Below are 14,173 nucleotides of genomic sequence, written 5' to 3'. Positions count from 1 at the left end.
AAGTGAATGGGGGGCCTCATGAGGCGTTCCCCCCGGGCCTCATGAGACATGGGGGCAGTCCTCATGAGGCCGGGCAGTCCTCGTACGCGGGAGCGGTCCTCATGAGCGGGTTTCCCGGACTGAAGTAAAGTTGCATAGCAACACATATCGACTCGTTTCATTCCAAGTTTTGAAGTTACTAGTCCGTTTATCTGCATTGAATCTATCCTGCAAGTACACTTACAGCCCTGATTGCAGCCGTTTCTCAGATAACTTGAGCGTTTACGCGATATTCATATTTTGCATGCCACCCGTGCCAGAATTTGCTGTATAACCAGGGGACCGTTTCATGAAACTTTTTGTCGGTGATTTACACCGACAACTGTTAAAAGCTACTGAAATCCTTGCGTCTGATTGGCTGAGAGCAAATTTGTCGGTGAAAACCTCCGACGAACTCGTTGATGAAACGCCCCCCCAGTGTTCGATCGCAACGTGTTATGAATGCGTTGAATCTGTCGCACAGCGTGCGATCGCGAGTACAGGGATAGTACCGCGCTTTCGTAGTGCGATGTACTACAGTACAGTTCGGGAAACCCACTCACAAGGGGGGCCCCTCCTTATAAGTAACCCGTCCCCCTTATAAGTAACCCCGTCCCCCTTATAAGTAACCCCCGGGGCACCCCTTATAAGGAGTCTCCACGCTTTTTTGCAATGCAACGCGAAAATGAAAGGACTGCGGCAATTCGCTTGATTATGTCCATAAAGCTTCACAAGTTTCCTAGTTACTCACGAAATTTGAGCAAAATCGGTTCGAGGCCTCATATCTAAAATCATGGATTTAAATGCGATGTCAAAGGACCCATGCGAATGCTGAAATGCGAGCGATTACTGGCGTGAGTGTCGCCAGGCGCGAAAGCCACCTGAATGAACGAAAGTCTCCGTACTCAGTCGCCACGTCTGCACTCGAGCATTGCCGGGCCGCCGCGCCTGGCGACACTCACGCCAGTAATCGCTCGCATTTCAGCATTCGCATGGGTCGTTTGACATCACATTTAAATCCATGATTTTAGATATGATGCCTCGAACCGATTTTGCTCAAATTTCGTAACTAGGAAACTTGTGAAGCTTTATGGACATTAATAATCAAGCGAATTGCCGCAGTCCTTTCATTTTCGCGTTGCATTGCAAAAAAGCGTGGAGACTCCTTATAAGGGGTGCCCCGGGGGGTTACTTATAAGGGGGACGGGGTTACTTATAAGGGGGATGGGTTACTTATAAGGAGGGGCCCCCCTTGTGAGTGGGTTTCCCAAACTGAGTATGTATACACTATATACAGTTTCACCCATGCGTAGCACGCGCGCTAATACATTCACATCGGCAGGGCAAGCGCACGGCGGGGTTCGTCACGCATGTTGATGCACGGTCATACGGGGCCGAACAATAAGTAGGGTCTACAGGGGGCCGAACGATGGTCGCAGCGCAAGCGTTCGGATCATGCACGCTATTTTGCTTCTGCTGCTTATGACGAACATTGGGCTACTTCGCACTTGCTTTAATATGGAACTTTCAGCATAAATTCAATTTTTATGAAAACGAAACCCGAATGTTTATACACTTTCTATGACATGTAAGCATCGTGTATTCAATGGTAGTATATAAGCAGTGTCTGTGAATGTGAAAAGATAAATTAATCTTCAACGTTAAAGAAAAAAAAATAACAGCCTTAGATTTGCATCGCTTTATTCGTCATTTACAGATTTTTGGTAGCCAATGAAAAAACAGCATCACAGTGACGTCATATGAGTTTGAAATTATGTTAAATTAATTACCCTTAGACACCAAATTTGGGTAAAAAGAAACCACGGAATACAATTTTGGCGCACTTTGTTTGAGCTCATTCTGGCCCAAGCACTGTGTGCGCCACCGTATGCATTGACATCGCGTGGGGTGGGAGCACATGGCTGCGCATTACCCCAATGCAATAATGGTACGGTGTACAATCCCTATGGTGTAGTGGCAGCCGCGCCGGCAGACAGAGAGGTGATTTTGCTAACTTGAAACTACCAGCCTTATTGTATATCTCACAAAGATAAATGAGTTATTTAAGAAGGATCATAGTGACTTGCATCCTTACACAACAAGGTGAGGCATACTGAAGGCCCATATGATTTCAAACAAATTTAACTTACGGGAATCTGCCGACATCTTTGTGCTGCTCACAAGGTACTTCTGAAAGCGAACGAAGAAGAAAGACGCTTCATTAGCATAATTTGGATCACATGACTTAGACGTCATCGCCGCGTTACGATCCCACGAAATTCGTCCAATGGGCTGGATAGACACTGGTCACGGGATCAATCTGCAGTAGCAGGTTCACAGGCAGGAACTTCTGCACACATCTCCATTCACACTACAATACTGTACACTCTGTACGGTACGGTACATACTAATGAAGGACGGAGTAACAAAGTGTTTTCCCTTTGATCCCATGTTTGATGCCGCCACTATTCTTGTGCTAAACTGGAGCTACCCACAGATAAAGGAAGACAATATAGATTCATGTGGCATTGCATCATGACTTGTCTCTCTCAAAGGAAGAATGTCTTTATGATGGTGAATTTACTTTTCGCCGTCCCTTCTTGTAAATGAAACATGAGCGGTACATTTAAAGGTACATGCACAGGCAGGTTTGATGTGCGAACAAAAATTCCACAAAAAATTGATGAAATAAGAATTAAAATTACCCGACTTTAGGCCTACATGTTTTTACACTAATCTAACATATAAATGGATAAAGAACCACACTTGAAGATTACACCATATCAGTTTCATTTGTCGGAAGTGATCGGAAGGATGATAAAATCGACTTTCCATTAAGGGTGCAGTTCAAATATTTTCACAACGTACGGCTCAGATTTACACTTTTTGACATAATCCTGGACAGGAGTTACTTTCTTTATCATATGTCTTATCAACAGCTGAAATTAAGTTTCCTTCAGGGCCTAATACAGAAACAAACAAAATATAGCCGACATTATGTTAGCGTTCCAAATGAATCATCATATATTGCTCGGAAAGACAGTGGCATCGAACTCAGATCATCAAAGGCACACTGGACCCTGCTCGGAAAAAAAAAAATCACAAAAATATTATAAAATATTTCAAAAATCACCCAAAAATATATTTTTACGATATTTTTGTATTCAAAAATATACTGAAAATAGAAAAATACCTCAAAAATGTATTTTTGAAAATACATTTTTTTTTCTTACAGTTTTGGAACACCGAATACTGTATGTTAAAAAGATATTTTTTGAATATTTTTGTCACGTCGTGCTGCTACAGCAAAAAAAATACTGTAAAAATATGTTTTCTAGCTATTTTTAATGCTTTTATGATTTGGGGCTACAAAAATACTGCAAAAATATATTTTTCAAATATTTTAGTTTTACATGTTCGAGTTTGGACAAAACAATTATTTTTTGAGTTATGTTGATGTTTGAGCGTATCCCATAACACATGTAAATTGTAGATTCTGTATATGACTTTGTGAAGACATTATCAATATCCAAGTTTACCTTTCACAATCATAATCCTACAGCAAGTCTTAGAATCTAGGCCTATGTAATGTATAGTTGGTATCTAACACATCTCACTCACTTATATAGGGCCATTTAGTTATAACAGGGAGGTGCACCTTCCTGGTTATAAATGTTTAAAGGCGTGGTTGCCAAGTAAATTACACTTTTGATATTGAAAAATGAAAATGCCTCCTCATAACACAAATTGAAATTATGAATAACACAACAATAATATTGAGTAAACTTTTTAACACAGTTCAAAGGTTATTGTAATCATAAAAACAATTAGAACTATATTTTTTCTCTTTCTTTTCCAAGAGAATTTGAATAGCTTATGAATATGCATGACCAGCAGAAACCATTAAAAACCAACCAGCAACTGGTATTATGGTTAATGGGTTTTAATCTGGAATGAACTGGTAAGCAAGCCCAGTCAGGTACATAGCTTTTAAGTGTCAACAAACTGTTTACACACAAATTAACACACACACGTACACACACACACACATACACACACACACACACACACACACACACACATATATATATATATATATATATATATATGTATACATATATATATATATATATATATATATACACAAACACACACAAGAGCATTGTACATGCCTGGTCTACATAAAAGTTTGCCAGTTGAAATTTCAACTGACTTCAATTTGTACCAACTGAATTCACTTTTACCACAATTTTACCACATTTTTAATTGTAAAGCATATTTTAATGCTTTGTTTATTAACCTGTTTTTCATTAATTAAGCTGAAAAAATACAGAAAAATATAAACAGTATTTCAATTTTGACAAAAATACCCCAAAATATCCTATTTTTAGAGTATTTTTACAAACTGACAAGAACGTTTAACCCTAAAAAGGCCGGGGGGGTTGAATCAACCCCCCCCCTCGACATTTTTCGCGACTGCTCCGCCGCGCGAAATTTTTTGACTGTGCCGTTCGCTGACTTTTTACTTTCGAGTCTCGCGCATCTTTTTACATCATTTTCGCGAAAATCGCGCATACTGTTACGACGCTGGATAACGTTTTATACATGCCTGTCAGACCGAAAATGGCTCAAAAACGTGATTTTGTGTATAAAGTCTATGCAAATGGAGTTTTCTCTTCTTATTCATAAAGATATGATTATTTTCACTTTCATAGGTTGAAACTAATTAATTTTAGGATAATTATGCTTGAAAAAGGTTCTGTCATAAATTTTGCGGAAAAAAATGATAAAACAAAAGGTCGAAAAAACAGGGAAATACATAAGAAATTCATAAAACAATAAAATACATAAGAAAATGATTTTGATACCAATTTTTTTTTCAATTACATTGTTAGGAATGCTATAAAGAATGTTTCCACCAAAAATTAGGATTCTAGGAGCTTTAATTTCTGATTTAGAGCAAAATGTATGATTTTATGCATATATTAGCATAATTAATCATTATGACAAAAATTTCCATTTCTTTTTGTATAGCTTGGTAGATTACGACACAGGTAATAAACGTGCCAAATTTCATGGTGATTGCGCGATCGACGGCCGAGATCTCAAGGGGGGGTTGAATCAACCCCTCCCCGGCCACAGAACACCCAAAAAAGCCCGGCCTGGTTAGGGTTAAAGATGAAAAAATATAGTAAAAATATTCGTCTCATCTGAAGACTCGAAAAAATACCCCCAAAATATGCTATTTTCAGAGTATTTCTTTTTTAAATATGAATAAAATATGCTATTTTTCCACACAAAAAAATCACAGAAATATGCAGTTTAAAAGAAAATACTCATAAAAATCCGAAAAATATGTAAAACAAATATTTTTCAGTTGGGAAAAACGACTGGGGAATGCACCTGTGGAATTCTTTTGTACGTCAAAAGAAAACTGACAGCTGTTTGAATTTTTACAGCCAGTTGGAACTCCATTTCTCAAACCTCCGTGGTATTACACGTATCATGATTATACTATACTGTAGACTAAGACTATATAAAAAATGAATAAAGACACATTGAACCCCCCCCCCCCCCAAAAAAAAAAGAACACTCCGAGAAAGCAGACCTCCACCAAGCAGCCACGTCCCTACTGTTTTACCTTTGGGAGCAGTGATCAAAATTTTCGAGTTATCACATTAATTGATGCAGAGCCTATTGTGTCGGTCAGTTGCATCATTAAACATCATAATTGAGGGCCTATACCAAAGAAAATTGCAATAAAGCCTGGCCTAAGATGTAAGGAGATATCACATTTTCTTTTCTCAATAGACCATAACTGTAGACGGTTTTTATTCTAGAAACAATCAGTTTATTATATCTATTGTACACATTTTGTATATTGACAATATGCCTACTCAACATAGCATAAGGCCTATTAACAGCTATTACTGGTTAACATTTTTATATTGGTTGTTTCCACCCCTAACTCACATTTTAGAACTATTTCGAAGCACTAAAGCTGGGTTTTTGTGTCATCTGCAAATATGGTAAATAATGCCTTTGAAATATCGCCATTTCGTAGGCAGTATCTTCCACATAAACATAGAGGTAGGGCCTGTATAGGGATCGACGTCTATACACAATACATTAGATTGATGAAAATCTATGTTATGATCATGAATTGTTGAGTAACGGAGCATAATGGTTATATGTCCTTTAAGATCCCATGACCTTTGATCTTTGACCTCGTCACCCCAAATTCATTTGTATCATTATTGCTTGAACACAATTACAAGTTTGGTGAAAATCCGACAATCCGTTCTTAAATTATTGGGAGATTTAGGGTCCATATAGGCCTATCTATGTCCTTAATGACCAAGACCTCTGACCTCGACCCCCAAATATCATTGTTTTGGTTCTTACCTCATTATGTACACACCCTACAACTTTGTGAAAATCTGACCATCAGGTTCCGTTCTCAAGTTGTCTTGTACACAAATAGACAGACCTACAAAAAGAAAAACATACGGAGCCGAAAATATGTTCTAGTATAGTATAGATTTTACCTACTGGCTGAAGTGAAAACACTTTGTAACAAGAAATTGACACTGTGGGAAAGGAAAACGGGAAAAGGAAATTGGAGTAGTACAAGTGCACTATATATATATATATATATATATATATATATATATGTGTGTGTGTGTGTGTGTGTGTGTGTGTGTGTGTGTGTGTGTGTGTGTGTGTGTGTCATGGGACACAGGAAAAATTATCCCCAACTGCAGTACCTATAATTTACACTAGTGCATTGTTGCATCGCGTGTTCCACTTCCCAAGCGGAAAAAGAAACATAGGCCTATACCGTCTTCACTGATGTAGACAAATCAATTTTGTTTTGCCAAAAGTCATGAGAACTGATTATTAATCAAATACTGAAACTTGGTGTTTGGAGGGAAAATAATTCAGAACTTTTTTTTTCCTTTCAATGGTTTCTGGAAAATACGAAGTATATAGATATAAATGCATATTTTTCTATCTGAAAATGAAAGAGAGAAAATGTAAGGGCCGAGCCAGGCTGAGTATAATAGACAAAATTACAGAACTCGTGTATCTTTACTTTGTATCGTTATTTCTTACACCGTTCTAGTGAAGTTTTATGCCTGGTATAAGCCGTTGATTTTGTTACGATGCATACTAGAGGCCATGTTGGGCAAAATGATAAACCTACGTCAATTTCAAGTCAATCGTTACTAGTTATGTGTCACGCAACTTGCGATCAATATTGCAAGTTGCGTTTGATTCAATTCAGCTGCAATAAATCGCTACCGGTACCGGTGTCAGAATTCGAGATAAATCAAGACAAGAATCCTTGATTCTGTATGACATGTCTAACTATCGTTTTGTTCAGTGACGCAACGTTTGCCGAAGTGGGTTTGTGTGTATGTGTGTGTGTGTGACTGTGTGTGTATTGTTCGCTTGCTTGTAAAGCCATTACCTTCCCCCCCCCCCCCTTTTTTTGGTCAGCATCCGCGGGTCCCCGCAGGTGCCCGCACATGACAGTACCTACGTATCTCGCCCGTATAGTTGCTGGAGGAGCGCACGCAAGTCCTCAGTATTTACCTTACCCGCAGCCAAGTTCATCAGGCCCTCCGCACCTTTCCGCGCAAGCTACGCGGATTGAGCAGTTGCGTGTATAAGGGAGGACAATTTCTTCGGGCGGACAAGGATTTGGGCGAGTTTTGCGTGCGTCTTACCTGCCGGACGTGTGCTACATACGTTCTACTCGATCACGTTCTAGTTACGGGCTAGTTGTGTGGGATTTGCCTGCGAAGTGCTACCGCTACGGCCCTTCTATACTGGTGTTCTGCGTGGACATCTTCGGGCAATCCCTGCGATTCACCCGGAACTTGCAGTTTGAGCATGTTTAAGGGCCCGTCATTACACACCTTACCGGGAAAGTCTTATATTGATCGTGATTTGCGGGGACCAATCACCCGGAGGTCCCCGCAGATGACCTGCACACTGACAGTACCGTAGCATGCAGCCGCCCGTAGTTGCGCACGCAAGTCTGATTTACCCGCAGCCAAGTTTTGAGCATGCTCAATTTTTTTTTTCCGGGTGACTTGCGGGGATTGCCAGCAGAGGTCCACGAAGAACACCAGTAAGAGGCCCGTAGCTGCCGCAAATCACAGGCAGTTAACGGCCGCGTGCAGATTGAGGGTCAGTTACTGCCTTTCTACTGATGGTTAGAGTTGAGAGTAGGCTGCGGCCAGGATTTTTAATGACATTCTCTGGGACCTCTGCCTAAATATTCCTTCAGAGGAATTCCTTCACCAGGTTGTCAGCCCCACACGCCTGACACGCAGGTCACACCACCCGCAAGTAGAACTAAAGTCTACTATAGCACACGTCCACTGCCGTCTCGCTATGCAAAACTCGCCCTGAAATCCTTGTCCGTCCTCAGAAATTGTCCGGTATGCTGGAAAATCCCACACGCAACAAGCCCCCGTAGCTTGCCCGGAAAGGTTATGTGACAGGGCCTAAACATGGCTGCGGGTAAAAAGGATTTGCGTGCGACTCCGGGCGACTACGGGCGAGATACGTGCTAAGTACTGTTATGTGAGGGCCATCTGCGGGGATCTCCCGGGTGCGGCAGAGAGCTCCATAAATCTATATAAGAACAACAAGCAACAGACGCGTACACGCATGCAGCGGTGACGCGGACGCATACGGTGACCATCCATCCATCATGCAGGGCTCGATACTAACGGTGGCCCGGTGGCCCGGGGCCACCAAAAACGCGCGTCGGGTCACCAAAATTTCAGAAATGAAGATTTTGGTGGCCCAATCGGATACGTGCTAAGTACTGTTATGTGAGGGCCATCTGCGGGGATCTCCCGGGTGCGGCAGAGAGCTCCATAAATCTATATAAGAACAACAAGCAACAGACGCGTACACGCATGCAGCGGTGACGCGGACGCATACGGTGACCATCCATCCATCATGCAGGGCTCGATACTAACGGTGGCCCGGTGGCCCGGGGCCACCAAAAACGCGCGTCGGGCCACCAAAATTTCAGAAATGAAGATTTTGGTGGCCCAATCGGATCGGGCCACCAAAAAGTCGGATAATTGCCTTTAGCTTTAGATGGACAGCGGTAACAATCGGCTCCGTAAGATGCTAAAATAAATGTCAGATGTTTGCTTTTTATTTTGGAAATGAATAACGGTAATATTCGACTCCATGGTACTAAAATAAGTGTCGGATGTTTGATTATGCGTTCGGAAATGAATAAGGATAACATTCGGCTCCAGAAGATGATGAAATAAATGTGGAATTTTAGCTTTGACGTTCGGAAATGAATTCAACTCCGTACGATGAGAAAATAAATGCCGGATGTTTGCTTTTTATTTTGGAAATGAATAACGGTAATATTCGGCTCCTTATGATACTAAAAGAAGTGTCGGATGTTTGGTTTTGCGTTCGGAAATGAATAAGGATAACATTCGGCTCCAGAAGATGCTGAAATAAATGTGGAATGTTAGCTTTGACGTTCGGAAATGAATACTAATAATATTCAACTCCGTACGATGAGAAAATAAATGCCGGATGTTTGCTTTTTATTTTGGAAATGAATAACGGTAATATTCGGCTCCTTATGATACTAAAAGAGTGTCGGATGTTTGGTTTTGCGTTCGGAAATGAATAAGGATAACATTCGGCTCCAGAAGATGATGAAATAAATGTGGAATTTTAGCTATGACGTTCGGAAATGAATTCAACTCCGTACGATGAGAAAATAAATGCCGGATGTTTGCTTTTTATTTTGGAAATGAATAACGGTAATATTCGGCTCCTTATGATACTAAAAGAAGTGTCGGATGTTTGGTATTGCGTTCGGAAATGAATAAGGATAACATTCGGCTCCAGAAGATGCTGAAATAAATGTGGAATGTTAGCTTTGACGTTCGGAAATGAATACTAATAATATTCAACTCCGTACGATGAGAAAATAAATGCCGGATGTTTGCTTTTTATTTTGGAAATGAATAACGGTAATATTCGGCTCCTTATGATACTAAAAGAAGTGTCGGATGTTTGGTTTTGCGTTCGGAAATGAATAAGGATAACATTCGGCTCCAGAAGATGATGAAATAAATGTGGAATTTTAGCTATGACGTTCGGAAATGAATTCAACTCCGTACGATGAGAAAATAAATGCCGGATGTTTGCTTTTTATTTTGGAAATGAATAACGGTAATATTCGGCTCCTTATGATACTAAAAGAAGTGTCGGATGTTTGGTTTTGCGTTCGGAAATGAATAAGGATAACATTCGGCTCCAGAAGATGATGAAATAAATGTGGAATTCTAGCTTTGACGTTAGGAAATGAATTCAACTCCGTACGATGAGAAAATAAATGCCGGATGTTTGCTTTTTATTTTGGAAATGAATAACGGTAATATTCGGCTCCTTATTACTAAAGTATAAGTGTCGGATGTTTGGTTTTGCGTTCGGAAATGAATAAGGATAACATTCGGCTCCAGAAGATGCTGAAATAAATGTGGAATGTTAGCTTTGACGTTCGGAAATGAATACTAATAATATTCAACTCCGTACGATGAGAAAATAAATGCCGGATGTTTGCTTTTATACGTTGGAAAGTATAATAACAACATTCAGCTCCAGAAGATGCTAAAGTAAGTGTCGAATGATCCCTTTGACGTTCGGAAATGAATAAACATCATATTCAACTCCATATAGATAGTAAAATAAATACCGGATGTTCACGTTCAGGTGAATGATAAGAATGTTCTCATGTTTGCTTTTATGTTCGAATGTATAGCAACAACATTCAGCTCCGGAAGATGCTAAAATAGATGTCGGATATTATTTTGCTCTGACGTTCGGAAATGAACAACAATAATATTCAACTCCATATAGATAGTAAAATAAATACCGGATGTTCACGTTCAGGTTTGAAGTAAATAGCAATAACAGATCAGCTGCGGAAGATGGTAAAATAAATGTCGAATGATCCCTTGCCCTTTGACGTTCGGAAATGAATAACAATGATATTCAACCCCGAATGATGATTAAATAAAATGTCGGATGTTTGCTTTTACTTTCGAAACTAAATAGCAATAACATTCGGCTAAGGAAGATGCTAAAATAAATGTCAGATGATTGGAAGTGAATAGCAGTAATATTCTGATCCATACGATGCTAAAATGAATGTCGGATATTTGCTATTACATTTCGAAATGAATAACAGTAACTTTCAGCTGCGTTGATGGTAAAATATTTAATTTCTGATGTCTGCCTTGACGTTCAAAAATGAAAAACAGTAAAATTCGGCTCCGTACAATGCTAAATTGTCAGATAATTCATATCAATTTCGGAAGTGGACAGCAGTAACATTCTGCTCCGTACGATGCTAAAATGAAAAACAGATTATTATTACATTTTGAAATGATTAACGGTATCAATCGGCTCAGTTAGATGCTAAAAAAAATGGGGATGTTTGCTTTCACGTTCAGAAATGAATAACGATAACATTCAGCTCAGTAAGATGCTAAAATGAATGTCAGTTCTTTGCTTTTACATTTGAAAAAAAAAAATTAATAGTAACATTCGGCTCCGTTCGGTGTTAAAATACTAATAAATGTTGGATAATTGCTTTTACAATCAGAAATGAATAACGGTAACTTCTAGCTCTTTATAATGCCAAAACAGATGTCGGATGTTCACAAATGTCTGCAAATGCTCCCACTCTATCGTTTCAAAGGTAAGTTTTGACCACCTAAATAGGCATCAACTTTTAAAATAATCTGTAAGCCTATTTGCTAAATCTTAGAACTCAGAATAACGGTAAGATGGTTGAATTTTCTCTTCATTTATTTTAGACATGGGTACATGTATCACTTCAGTAATACTTAATATTTCATTTTCTATGTTCAGTAGGACCGATTTACTATTTCTTATGTTTTTCTTGATTTTTTTTCGGGCCACCAGATTTTACTTTCGGGCCACCAAAAAACAAAAATTAATGATTTTGGTGGCCCGATCGGGCCACCAAAAATAAAAGTTAGTGTCGAGCCCTGCATCATGTATGGCTTGTTTTTCATTTTGTATAGTTTTTAAAAAGGAATAAATTATATGTATTGGTGTGTAAAGCCTCGCAAAGGAGGAAATAACATTTAGACAGTCATTATGTTGAGAACCTATAACTAAGTGAGCTACTATGAATGTTGGTTGTGAGTAATTATTTGGAAATATTTTCTAATGAATTCTGATATGTAGGCCTACTTTATACCGTGTAATTTGAGTCTTCGAGTGCGTTATGAGAGAAAAAATGAGAAAAGGAATATTTATACGTGTTGAGACATGAGATTCAATTGAAATAAAAGATTGAGCGTTAGTGTTATGGGTATTTTTTTAAGTTTTTCATTTTCTTTTAGTTCATCGTCTCTTTTTACACTCTGATGTCCATCTCTTTTTTTTTCTATGTAATTATCTTTTCATCTAAAGTATTGGAAACCCACTCTTCAACAGTGAAAAAAATAAAATTATGCAAACTTTCTGTTTGATTATTCATTTTCCCTTCACTTTTCATACATGCCTGCCCCTCAAACACCACATGTGATTTTTTTTTCTTCGATCTTTCTTCAGCTTTCTTCTTGCGACTCAACAGAAACAGACAGGGCAGCACACATGTTGCTTTGATGAAATCTCTTGGCCAACTCTCTTCCAAATTATTTGGAATGGGCTTACATGCAAATTCAAATTGGAATGAATATTCATACACCGATTTATCTTAACGAAAATGCAACGAGGAAACAATGACTCAAACAGAATATTCATCACATGTAGGCCTAAGTGAATATGCAACCTCAGATGACTTGAGGGATAAAGGAGTGATAAGCCCTACATGCAATTACAGAAAGAGGAGGATATACAAGTGTTGTACTGCTTTAAAGGACACAGTTAATTTGAATAATTGAATGGAATGGATTTCGGGTTCAAAATGAATTCATTTTTCTGCTTGTTTATCTTCCTCACGTTTTTCTTAGCTCTACTGTTCACATTTTGTGATTCCCTCGTGTTTCTCTTCATTCTTTACCATTCGCAATTTGCAAGAACAACAACCCGTATCCGTAGCCTGTAACTAGACAGTCTATTTGCAAAATCATTATCTAATAATACTTATATCTAACAAATGACTCGTATCGATTGAGAAGTTTGGGGTATAGTTCTTGGGGTCGGCGCATGTATGAAACATTTTTTTTATGTATCTGTACGTGGAAACAGAAAAAAAATCAAGTTGTTACACTTCGATACGAGCACTTTATTTTCAGGTACAAGTAATCAATATAATATATATATATATATATATATATATATATATATATATATATATAGACACACAGTGTGTCTCTAAAAAAAGTAAACCCAACTTCAACAGCAAATTTTCAGAAAACTATAAAATGTTAACACATTATTTTTCATCGTTAGATAGTCCTCTTTCTAATGATACCACGTAGGTTATGTAACTCTCATGCATGACTGAGCATCACTGTGGCAAGTTATTTCATGATATTGTCATGCATTCAAGGCATGTATGAACTTTTTTGTGGGTTTTTTTTTGTCTCATGTTAGGCCTGTGATTACATAACGACTTCAGCAAAGGTTGTTCCTGACACAGGCACACTTCACATGCTTTCCAAACATGGTACAGTTGACAATTAAGCAGAGAAATCCTGTTAACTCAATACCAGCAAACAAGAGGTTTCGTGAAAGTTCAAGAGACTTTTCGGGTGCAGTTCCCCGACAGGCAGCCTCCAACAAAAAGAGCCATCTGGTACAATGTGACAAATAGGCTGATCACGGAACCAGTCTAAAGTGGCCACAGACGAACTGGGAGGTCTGCTGAAAACATCCAAGTGGTGAGAGAGGCCATCCAAGCCAACCCACGCATAAGCACCAGGAGAAATGATACTGGAATTCACTTTTAACAGCTTATTGATTGATGAACTTCCAATCAAAGTGCAATTCTAACTTGCCACAGTGATGATTTCACACCCATGCACTAAGTTGAAGCATGCTCAGACATGCATGAGAGTTACATAACCTACGTGATATCATGGACAGAAGACTTATTGGACTATCTAATGAT

The 14,173-nt window shown here is 38.9% G+C and overlaps 1 protein-coding gene across 4 annotated transcripts in view; it reads right to left on the bottom strand.

The window, feature by feature from the left end:
• LOC139718928 (uncharacterized) overlaps positions 1-2,225 on the bottom strand; it is a 56,040-nt gene extending 53,815 nt beyond the window's left edge. For all 4 annotated transcript variants that reach the window (XM_071630380.1, XM_071630398.1, XM_071630391.1 and 1 more), the window contains exon 1: positions 2,169-2,225. In XM_071630380.1, the coding sequence (XP_071486481.1) occupies positions 2,169-2,184 (16 nt within the window). In that variant the 5' untranslated portion in view covers positions 2,185-2,225. The remainder of the gene's footprint in view (positions 1-2,168) is intronic.
• Between the last annotated feature and the right edge of the window lie 11,948 nt (positions 2,226-14,173).

This window comes from Diadema antillarum, unplaced genomic scaffold (genome assembly GCF_040938485.1).
Source record: "Diadema antillarum isolate AM-2024a unplaced genomic scaffold, OU_Dant_1.0 scf00000008, whole genome shotgun sequence".
Taxonomy (NCBI): domain Eukaryota; kingdom Metazoa; phylum Echinodermata; class Echinoidea; order Diadematoida; family Diadematidae; genus Diadema; species Diadema antillarum.
This window is presented reverse-complemented; position numbering and strand designations above follow the sequence as displayed.